The sequence below is a fragment of the Protomyctophum parallelum genome (genome assembly GCF_964188405.1).
Source record: "Protomyctophum parallelum genome assembly, chromosome: 4".
NCBI lineage: Eukaryota > Metazoa > Chordata > Actinopteri > Myctophiformes > Myctophidae > Protomyctophum > Protomyctophum parallelum.
Window position 1 is genome coordinate 15,957,689 of NC_139700.1, and position 12,500 is coordinate 15,970,188.

The 12,500-nt window shown below is 45.8% G+C and overlaps 1 protein-coding gene across 2 annotated transcripts in view; it reads right to left on the reverse strand.

Annotated features, from left to right (window-relative positions):
- frmd4a (FERM domain containing 4A) overlaps positions 1 to 12,500 on the reverse strand; it is a 169,353-nt gene that overhangs the window by 129,176 nt on the left and 27,677 nt on the right. The window contains exon 1 of one of the 2 annotated variants that reach the window (XM_083762403.1): positions 6,065 to 6,319. The exons of the other annotated variant lie outside the window; for it this stretch is intronic. Within the exon in view, the coding sequence (XP_083618529.1) occupies positions 6,065 to 6,130 (66 nt within the window). The 5' untranslated portion in view covers positions 6,131 to 6,319. Of the gene's footprint in view, positions 1 to 6,064; positions 6,320 to 12,500 lie in introns of those variants that run through there. 2 annotated transcript variants of the gene reach the window in all.

Below are 12,500 nucleotides of genomic sequence, written 5' to 3' on the forward strand. Positions count from 1 at the left end.
TCCATCTCAGAATGCCCAGCCTCCACGAAGATATAGCACACTGAATGACAATAAACCCACCCAGGAATCCCCCTCCCTCCCTCCGTCTGACTGACTGACAGCAGTCTACGATCCAGTCTCAAACCTCGTCGTAATACGTTGTCCCTTCAGCACCATAATGGAATTAGAATATATCATTCCAATAGGCCAATCAGCGGTCTATTATGAGCCGTGCGGCTGACTTGAATGGGATGCTGGATGTGCAATTTACCCTGGCGAATAGTCACATATACTGCTGATGAATAATTCACCCCCCCAGGCTGCTGTGCACAAGAGGAAGCACCGTGCCAAAATGAGAGAGACTGGAGCGCGTGAACATGATTGAATTGAATGCTGAAAGATAATGGTCCTATTAGATTGCGAGAATTTGCACAAAGATTTGGAGCGAGTTTATGAAGACTGTCGTTTCTCTGCCAGGCCATTGCAGTCTCAGCCAGCAATCTGTGAGCTAACGAGTGGGAAATAGGAAAAAAACATCTTCTAACCCTAATCCTATAACCCCATCTTCATCATGATTTTTCGACCGCGGTCGAGATCATGGATCGTGGAATTCTGAACCGGGTCCCGTGGAGTATAATTAAAGTTCACCTGGATCTCTTCCATATAAGCAATATTATGTCAAAATTTTAATTACTTTTATTTTTTGTATTCAGACAGACAGCAATGGGTAAAACGCTCCCAAAAATGAGTCTCTGTGACACATACTGTAGGTAACCTGACGCAGTATTGTGTTCATGAGTTCCCTCCTCCTGCCTGGACCTGGTCTCTCTCAAGCAGAAACGATGAACCGGAAGCAGCGGGACACAAATCTGATATCTCCATAATAATTTCGAGTTGTAGTCTTGTTAGCTTGTGTCTACATTTGCGCTGTGGCAACGCTTCAATACGTCACCAGTCTCGCGTTGATATCGCCTCTAGCGGCCGCATATCGCTCCGATCAGCATTTGATCGGAGTACATCGTCTCTGCCTGAGAGGGACCAGATGGGAGCAGGAGGAGGAACTCACTGCTGCCACCAGCTGGCGGAGTCAGGTTAACATCTAGGGGCCACAATCTGCATTCAAGGATTTTCATATACTGTAGAAGCTTTGTCATTGGTCGATTTCCCTGTCTACTTCCTGATTGGTTAGTCATTTCGACGATGTTTTTTTTGACAAAGCTTCTAGGAAAATCGTTGATGTCTCACAGAGACTAATGGCTGGCTGAATACAAAAAAAGGTCATACAAATTTTGACATATAGCAGCTTTAAGCGGTAGATTCTGATTCTAGCACAGGCTTTCATCGAGGACATGACCTCTAAAACAAACAGAAGGAGAGCACACAGGGACACCGAAAAACAGCAAATTAAAAGAATGAGAGAGAGAGAGAGAGTGAGGCAGAGACACGACACACAGAGAAACAGTCCCTGGGCAGAAGCAAGGGCAAGCGTTAACACATTGACCAATGACCACACATTATACAAGTTGTGAGCGCACACTTCATGCGCATGTTCAGTTTCGGCAAGTCATAGACCGTGATGCATTCACATGCATTACGCCTGTCCTTTGTGGCTGTGATACGTCACTGACTTTACCTGTGTTTTCAAGGTTCAAGGTTGTACTTTATTGTTACATCTTGTGTACACGTACATACAGTAAGAGTAAAACTTATTTTTGGTTGGCTTCCTTCAACCCAGCTTTGTGGGTGCAGTATCCGTTTCCGTGATGGAGCGATTACAGAGTGCCCACACAGCCTGCCCAGCACAGACATAGACAAGTGGCGTAAGACCTGAGCACGCCGCATTTATGCAGGGCTTCTAGTATAGTGTATACACCTGTCAATGGACTTCCCCAAGAGCAAACAAAAACAATATGCAAACAATACAAACAAACAATATGTATTCATACAGTACAAACACCTGCACGCATGCATGCACTCATGCACAACAACAACACAAATACAGAAAATAGTCAGTGATACCCAGTGGGCCTGTGCTGCCGGCTGACTGAATCACACAGGCCTTTTGGGACGGAACATCTCTCCCACTCAGACACAAGACACGGTTTTGTGACTGCTGGCTACAGTGGCTAGGGAGGAGACAGAACCAGAGCAGAGCTGCATGAATAGAGCTTTGATGGAATCAAGAGACCCAATCCAACTGAGATGCTCTCTCTCATTGGAGAGAATGAACAAGAGATGTGAAGAGAAGAGAAGAGAAGAGAAGAGAAGAGAAGAGAAGAGAAGAGAAGAGAAGAGAAGAGAAGAGAAGAGAAGAGAAGAGAAGAGAAGAGAAGAGAAGAGAAGAGAAGAGAAGAGAAGAGAAGAGAAGAGAAGAGAAGAGAAGAGAAGATGTGGGATGCTTTGCCTGCGGCTGTGCACAGCAAAGGGTATAAGGATGTGGCGATGGGGGTGGAGGAATGGAGTGTGCTGTGATGAGGAGGAGATTCAATTCAACTACTCGGGACAGAATACATTTTTAATCATGGCACTACATATACGCCAGGCAGTATATAGACAGGGGAAACTGTGAGCCTTCCACTGATAACCAACACACAAGGAGAGCTGCTCAGTGGACAAGCAACGGCAAGGCTAAGCCAACTTCTTTGGCCACATTTTCACAGTAGCCAGTGTTCACTTCTGTGAGGCCGAGTTCTTCAACGGTAACATGCGATGACTTCCACAGAGCCCAAGACTCCAGGCAACAAGGCATTCTAGAATTCTACAAATCCATGTCTGTATTTGATTTCTACGCTGACCTTCTGCCCTTGTTTGCTTCTCTCATTCGCTCTGCTTTTCTAACAATGCCTGTGCATGGGGATTCTCTATTGGTCGATATCTCTCGTGTCCACGTCAGCCAACTTCGACTGCATTCGTAGGAACACAAGAAGGTTGACCTGAAATTGCACCTTCTCCACAAGGCAATTAAATGAATCCACTCGCCATATACATGTAGCCTTCTACACGCTTTCAGACCACATAAGACAATGACCTCCTTTCCTCACAGTGTAGTGAGAGTAAGAAAGCATTTCTTCCTGCTTTTCGTGAATCATTCATGTGCGCCGAGTGATAATAAATATAAAGGCATGTAGAAATAGTAGCCCGGGGGCAGGGATGGCATTGCCAGAGCTTGTGACTCTCTCTCTACTGGAAGGTACGAGGATAGGATGGGAATGGGAGAGTTCGGCGAGATAGTGTTCATTACTGTAATGAAGTATTCCCCCTATTTTTGTCACCAGCTGTGGTAGCAGTCTGAATACGCACACATGCACGCGCACACGCGCACACACACGCGCACACACACACACACACACACACACACACACACACACACACACACACACACACACACACACACACACACACACACACACACACACACACACACACACACACACACACACACACACACACCATACTGTCTGTGTTTGCGTACCATATACTGGTTGACCTTACATTTTCAGTACAGCGCAGCTGAGGTTAATTGCCTGACACAACTGGCCCGCGTCGGGCTGCCGATACAACAGCAAGGTAAATCGAGTGTTCCCAAACAAGCTGAAACCCATTTCACTTCATGGCCTCCGCCTTTACTTGATGGTTCGCTGGAGACGCCTGTTCTGCTTCTTGGCTTACAGAAAAGCGCACATACGTCTATGGATTCGCACGTGCATGTGGTGGAGGAGCATTAGTGCATGTGGTGGAGGAGCATTAGTGCATGGTAAGAGAGAGGGCAAAAGGGTCGATTTGAATATTTACAATTTAAGTATGCAAAGTGGCCAGATAACCTCTCGCATTCCCACACTCCTCCAGAAATGAGATAATTAAATGAATAATTGCGCAAATTAGGATGCTGGGAGGAAAGGTTTATTATTATTATTATTTAATAATATTAGTATTATTAATAATAATTATTATTATTATGACCCTTATTATTATTATTATTACCCTTATTAGGGGGTTGGACATGAGGGCTATATCGTGAGCCACCTCTTAGCCATTATCTCTAAACTTGAAAAACCTTTTAAAATAGTTCCATTTTGTTGAACAATTTTTTTCAAAATAGTAAAAAATGGCAAATAAGTTTAAGGATAAGGGGTAAGGGGTGGCGCAAGATATAGGGCCCTCTGTCCGATTTCCACAGATTGTTCATTTCACATGTACAGTAGCGCATGAATAATTACAGACCATCCCAAACAACACGCTCCAGACCTCGACACCAGTCATTTTTATTGAACTCTGGGCGAATGAATCACATCACATTACTGGATAAATGGTTATGAGATCGACGGATTCCACCTTCAAATCTCCCAAAATGCATCAGTGACACTGACTGGTGCCCTGCAGCACTGATGATGTGAGTGTTTGATGTACGCCGAGGGGGAGTGTTCAGTGGGAGCGAGGCTGTATCCCATGAAAGAACAGATTACGCTTCGCTGTGACAGATGCCTGAGCCTGTAAACATTGTTAAAGGGAAACAGCAGCTTAACGACCAAACTCATTACAGCAGCCGGCAGATCAAAGCGACAGGGAATTCTCATGTTGTATCTGCTGCGTGCGTGTACGTATGCACGCACGTGCGCGTGTGTGTGTGTGAGTGTGAGAGAGATTATGCGTCATATGCATTTGTATGCAGGTAAGTTAGTTTTGTACATACATGTACAAGTATGCGTGTGCCCGCAGGTGTACATGTGAAGCATGTCATGCAGAACAGTTCATCATTTCCTCAAGCCTGTAATGCTTTGTAAACCACAGGAGTAATCTACCTCTAGCCAAGCGTCACAGGCTGCTGAAACATGAATATCACATCCATCATATTTTAGCTTGCCCCTTCCTCTGCCATTTCCTCTGTCTTAGTCATTCCTTCCCGTTACTCAGACAATTCATTCATCACACAGATTTTGAGACCAAGATACGGAGAGCTTGAACATCCATTTTGTCTTCACTGAACAACTCTCTGTTCCTGCGTGTGTGTCTATTGGTTATTGAAATGGTCACTCATGGAGTTTTGCCGTGCCTTGCCTTGGGCAACATTTCTACTCATGAATATAAAAGCAATACGCCACAGAAAACACAGTTTCTCCATATGGAAAGATGGTACTGGTAGCTGGATTGTACAGTTTGTCACGGTACGTCAAACCTCCTTGCATGTAAACATCCCTAAGACCAGAAGATTGAGGATTCAGTAGCAGGCCATGCCTGGCTTCAGTCACGCAGGCCTGTTGTCCCGAGTTAGTGTTAAATTCCCAGTTAGATTTGTGGATTACTTGGAAGCTACAGTATGCTCTGTCTAAACCAATGTCTCTCACAATTTTCAAGTGACAATTTAGGAATTTAGCTCTCAACTATAGTTTCCCATGCACTGCCATTTGCAGTGGCCCAGAATCAAGGACACAATTAACCACTTTAAGCCCTGGCCTATATACTTTGTTTGGACAAATACTGAAAATAGAGGATCTAGAAGCGGACAACTGTGTCGTGTCGTGTCGTGAGCTTGCAGATCTGCTATTTTCACTGAATGCTTTATTATGTCTGCCAAATGTTCCACTATTATTATGGCATGGGTTCATGTGGTTAAAAAACGTCCTGACCCTGTTTTGGATCTTGGCGTGACTAAGAAACAAGGCTCTAAACTACCCATGCATAGAATGTGTGATGTTTAATCAGCCGCTCATTCTGCCGACACCGATTAATGAGACAACATCTGGAATGAGACACGAACATATGCTGGCCTCTGGTCCACCACTGTAATTGAACACAAGAGAGGTCATCCAACTGCCACCCCCCGAGCCCCCCCACACACACACGCACACGCACACGCACACACACACACACACACACACACACACACACACACACACACACACACACACACACACACACACACACACCAAATACCGAAAATAGACGGATGGTGAAGAACCAACCTCTTAAAGCACTCTTTAATGAATCTACTTCACGGTCGGTGAGAGAATAATTCTCTTAGAGTGAGACCTCAATAATTATCACTGGGGTCAAAAGAAAGGACAGCAAAGGTTTTGTGCAAACTTACAAAGACGTCCATGAGCATGTGTTCCAGGGTCACTTCAAAATCCTCGATTCGCCCTGCCAGAGTCATCTTTTGGCCTGACAAACAAACCGCACCGAAGAAAAAGGTACCGAGCACTTTGGATCGTTTTTGTGAAACGGACTATTCTCAATAAAACTTCCACTCCCAAGTTTCAGCTTTTCACAGGAAATGAAGCACCAAGCATGAAACAATATCCCAATTTTGTGATGGGAAATGCCATGGCGTCCTCCAACACTTCGCTAGTAGAGCCTCTTAGCTGAGTCCGGGATGGATTCCCAAACAACTGCAAAAATGTGTAGTCCACATCTGACAAACCAGCAGGGTCAGTGAACAGATGACTATTGTTACTAAATCACAAGAATCTCCAATCAAAGGTGAGTCGCCGTTCCTCAGTGTGGGGCCCTAACATCCTTTCTTCACCTCATCAACATCATCATCGTTCGAGTGCCCTCGAGATCTGCGACACAAGCTGCTTCCACTGGTCTCTGTTGGTCATCGCCACACCAAGTTCATTCACAGTCAGTCCTGTGTCCCTACACAGAACATCTGGAAATGTGAGAGGTCTTGTTCCTCTTGATGGGCAGGGTGTTCTCCACAGAAGAATATCCCGAAATGACCTACTTCACCTACTTCCCTTGATACCTTAGTATGTCCGATTACTGAAGTCGCAGCAGAGCCTCAGAGTCCTGACCTGAGTTATGATCCACTGACAGCCGGACTGGACAGTCTGGCTGACACAGGGTGGGGTCTGGGTAGGTCCTGCTGCTATAGTTGGGAGACACTGAAGAGGATGATGAGGGAGAGGAGTAGGAAGGGTAGCGTTTAATGAGGCACATAATGTTAAAGAGGTGAGTAATGTACCAGATTATGAGTCCCTCTCATTTTCTGATATGGTGCTCTGCTCATTCTCTCTCTCTCTTTGTTGTCTAGCACACTGTCTCTCCACCCCCTTTTTTTCCGATTTCTCTCTCTCTTTCTCTCTTTCACTCTTATGCCCTTTCAGGGTCTCTGTCCACACTGGGAGTCTTTGTATGTAGCGGAGTGCTCGGGGCAGCTGATGCCCAGTTTGGGGTGCTGTTGGCTGGGGTCGTCTTCTCTCACACTAGGGCTTCCCCATCAATGGTGCCTTTGTTGGCGACTCATTAAGGGGCTGGCTCCTGTTGAGTCGTTGCTGAGGAGACATCGGGGAAAACAGAGATCGAGAGATGGGACTGGATCTCTGACTGGGGGCTTATGTAACAGGGACAGGCATGGCAGTGGAGGGTGAGGATGGGTGGTGCGGTGGAAGGCTAAAGGAGAGGGGGGAGTGGTGTGGGGATGCCAACGGTTTTTGGATTGAGGAAGAGGGTGGATTGGCTGAGGGGCGATGATTCAACGAGTGAGGAAGTGAGGAGTAGAAAAGACAGGAAGCAGGAGAAGAATGGTGGTCGGAGGGGGGTTTAGAATAATTCAAGAGCATTCTCTTTAAGCCTCTGAGACAAGACCTGGATACAAACAAACAGAGAAAAGGGACCGGGGTTTAATGTCTGTTTGGGTTCTGGCCAAGAAGGAGATGTTACACTGTGTGAGGCACAATCTGACTCACATGTGCAGACAGACAGGCAGGCAGAGAGAGGGAGCGAGAGAGAGAGAGAGGCGAGACTCGGAGGAATGAGCCAAGCAATATTTTATTCTCGCCCGTGCATCATGATTGAGGCGGGGCCGTGGAGTGAAAGCAATAAGTAGCACCATCGTGACCTCGTAAAATTTTAACTCTGATTATCAGCGGTCGGGGATGCGATCACAATGGAGATAAATACTCTGTGACTACTTAAAAGGTAAGCAAATATGAGAAAAGCCTGGCAGATTTTTTCCAGGTATACCCCTCATCCTCGCAACACAGATAAGCATATTTACAAAGTTACTTTTGGTTCCATTGGAACTATTTGTATTCAAACTTTTCAATCAAAGTCACAACACAATAGAGGTAGACCTATCTGAGTACAGTGCAGAAACATAATTGCCTTCCTTGATGCATCAATTAAGCGTCAACGACCATCAGCTGGTCACAGTCACATCCAACAGGAAGCATGCACATCTCCAGAAATTCTACAGGTGCTGGTCAAAAATATACGTATACAATGAAAAGGAAGGGATGTCCGCACACTGTTTCTCTGCTCCCAGGAAATTCTTTAATGAACATTCAATAATTTCCTGGGAGCAGAGAAACAGTGTGCGGACATCCCTCAGACACTCATGGACTGCATGGAGTCTGCTTCATTTCTATCCAAAAGCCCTTGAATGATGGGACGTGATTAAGGATTACTGTGATTATGGTAAGCTCCCAAATCACACATAGCCTACCATAATTCACTGGAAAAAAATAATAACCCCACTTTGGGAACCATGGAAATAGGCCACATAGATCAGTGGTAGTCAAAGTCTGGTCCGTCTCTCATTTCTCTTCATCAAGCCATGTCACCATGTTGTGCTCATTTTATTACCTCCAGTCGTTTCACACTTTCTCAGCCTATTACTTCTGTCAGCCATGCTCGATCCAATTTCTCTGTCTCTCCTGCACCCCTAAAGTCCTCCATCTCACTGACAGCTCGCTCAATCTTATCTCTCCCATGCTGTCCACTTCCTGTCCTCTACAGACAATGACAATGACCTTTGCCCTCTGACCCATCAGGGGTGTGAGGTCGGCGAGGTCGATCGCCACATCAGTCTCTCTACAGCTACTGTGAGGTCAGGAGCACTGGGGGTGGGTTGAAAGCCAGTCTGTCAACACACACGCTGGCACGCACACACTGCTGACTGCACACACACACACTCCCCCGCACACCAGTATATAGAATCAGGTGCGCAGTTGCACCCCCCCTGACGCACGCACGCACGCACGCACACACGCGCACACGCACACGCACACACACACACACACACACACACACACACACACACACACACACACACACACACACACACAGGCCCATGAAACACAAGCGGGGGTGTTAATGAGTGGATAGATCCATCACGTCTATCGTGGCCCCAGGAGGGCTTCCTCTCTCCATGAAACCACTCCTAATACTCCTTGCCGTGAATATGTAACGTCCCACCATTAATAACTAAGAAATACCCCCCCCCCCCCCCCCCCACACACACACACACACACACACACACACACATGCTCATCTGCATACCTCTCATACATTATGAACGTACATGCATGGTGTATTTTCTCCCACACATTACTAGGATATAAAACAATAGCAGATCCACAAGCTTGTAGAATGTATAGATCTGCTCAACCCGGTCTCACCCAAACACGGTCAAATAGCACGAAAACGCCCAAATCTGTACATATATGACACTGAAATCCTCCCCATAGAGTGTGACGGAGGGGCGCCGTCTCTACCGAACTTGAGCCACGAGAGACACCACTGAGCGAGCTAAAGCAAGCACGTTGGTGCAGCAGACGTTGCGAAGTTCGGTAGAGCCGACTCAGCCCTGTCCGAGTTGTAACCCGATAGCACAGAATTGTAAATAATGTCAAACCCGAACTCACCCCAAACACGGTGAAATAGCACAGATTGGCACTAGTGAAAGCCACGCCTCCGTCGCGGTCAAAACAGTAGTAGTGCAATATGTACAGATTTTGGGGTTTTATAGGCATGTATGTATGGACGGAATTGCCAATCTATGCTATTTCACCGTGTTTGGGTCAGAGCGGGCTGACCTGCTATTGTTTCATATTATTCATCATGACGGAATACAGTAGCCTATAGAGTTTCATACCTGTGATTATGGAGAGAGAGAGAGCTACACATGACCTTGTCTCACCTCCTTATACTGCAGGCATGTGCATTTGTATACACGCACGCACGCTGGAGCTTTGCATTCTGTACATTATAAGAAAGCGATAGGCAGCAAGGTTATTATCGGAGCAATCGCAGTTCACAAGTGGAAATTGTTCCAAACGTCTCTTTTAATCTCATCTGTTTTCAGTGTTCTATGAATGTACAGAGAATTACAGATTGATGCTGCATGAATGACTGAACAATGAACAACACACAGTGCGTGCGTGCGTGCGTGTGTTGGAAACAGGCATAAAATACCCGATAAGATCACAAAAATACAACTTCACATGAACAGATATAAACAGCACACACACAATGGTCTTTTGTATGGTCACACAACTCTGTAGAGTCCTCAGTGTTAATGCATGCATGTTATACAGTTACATTAACAAATACATGTCGGGAGGAACTAACTTTTTTAGTATTTTTTTCTCCCATAAATCTATAAAAGCTATTGAACACCCTTTACACTATGTCTGTGTCTTGGTTAAAAAATATTGAACCAATGAAAAGTATTAAAAAGTACTTCATCCATTGGATGAAGCACCAAGGTACTGGCATTACAAATGGTGTCGGTCCCTTAACAAGGTACTGGCATTACAAATGGAGTCGGTCCCTTACCAAGGTACTGGCATTACAAATGGAGTCGGTCCCTCACCAAGGTATTGGCATTACAAATGGAGTCGGTCCCTTAACAAGGTACTGGCATTACAAATGGAGTCGGTCCCTTAACAAGGTACTGGCATTACAAATGGAGTCGGTCCCTCACCAAGGTATTGGCATTACAAATGGAGTCGGTCCCTTAACAAGGTACTGGCATTACAAATGGAGTCGGTCCCTTACCAAGGTACTGGCATTACAAATGGAGTCGGTCCCTTACCAAGGTACTGGCATTACAAATGGAGTCGGTCCCTTACCAAGGTACTGGCATTACAAATGGAGTCGGTCCCTTAACAAGGTACTGGCATTACAAATGGAGTCGGTCCCTTACCAAGGTACTGGCATTACAAATGGAGTCGGTCCCTTAACAAGGTACTGGCATTACAAATGGAGTCGGTCCCTTACCAAGGTACTGGCATTACAAATGGAGTCGGTCCCTTAACAAGGTACTGGCATTACAAATGGAGTCGGTCCCTTACCAAGGTACTGGCATTACAAATGGAGTCGGTCCCTTAACAAGGTACTGGCATTACAAATGGAGTCGGTCCCTCACCAAGGTATTGGCATTACAAATGGAGTCGGTCCCTTAACAAGGTACTGGCATTACAAATGGAGTCGGTCCCTTACCAAGGTACTGGCATTACAAATGGAGTCGGTCCCTTACCAAGGTACTGGCATTACAAATGGAGTCGGTCCCTTACCAAGGTACTGGCATTACAAATGGAGTCGGTCCCTTAACAAGGTACTGGCATTACAAATGGAGTCGGTCCCTTACCAAGGTACTGGCATTACAAATGGAGTCGGTCCCTTACCAAGGTACTGGCATTACAAATGGAGTCGGTCCCTTACCAAGGTACTGGCATTACAAATGGAGTCGGTCCCTTAACAAGGTACTGGCATTACAAATGGAGTCGGTCCCTTACCAAGGTACTGGCATTACAAATGGAGTCGGTCCCTTACCAAGGTACTGGCATTACAAATGGTGTCGGTCCCTTACCAAGGTACTGGCATTACAAATGGAGTCGGTCCCTTAACAAGGTACTGGCATTACAAATGGAGTCGGTCCCTTAACAAGGTACTGGCATTACAAATGGAGTCGGTCCCTTACCAAGGTACTGGCATTACAAATGGAGTCGGTCCCTTACCAAGGTACTGGCATTACAAATGGAGTCGGTCCCTTACCAAGGTACTGGCATTACAAATGGAGTCGGTCCCTTACCAAGGTACTGGCATTACAAATGGAGTCGGTCCCTTACCAAGGTACTGGCATTACAAATGGAGTCGGTCCCTTACCAAGGTACTGGCATTACAAATGGAGTCGGTCCCTTAACAAGGTACTGGCATTACAAATGGAGTCGGTCCCTTAACAAGGTACTGGCATTACAAATGGAGTCGGTCCCTTAACAAGGTACTGGCATTACAAATGGAGTCGGTCCCTTACCAAGGTACTGGCATTACAAATGGAGTCGGTCCCTTACCAAGGTATACTGACAAATGGAGTCGGTCCCTTAACAAGGTATACTGACATTAGCAGATCTAGATCGGCTATTTTATAAAATGACTTATACTGTTTAGTCATCATAGCTCAGTTTTCATTTCGTTTCCATTTCGTTTTCGTCAGTGAAAAAAGTCGACGAACATTTTTTGTCATAGTATTTGGTCGAAATACGAAATCAACACTGCTACACTAACCTATTCCTCTCTTTCTTTCTTTCTGTCTGACTGACGGTTTTCATATAGTCTGCTTGTCTCGTTATCTCTATAGTTCTGTCTGTCTGTCTCTCTGTTGTCTCGGTCTGCTTGTCTCGTTGTCTGTAGTTGTTCTGTCTGACTGTCTCTCTATGTGGCAGCAGAGGACACAGAGGGCCATGCAGGAGCGACGAACCATGACAAAACGTGTTGCTGCGTCATCCTCTGCAGCA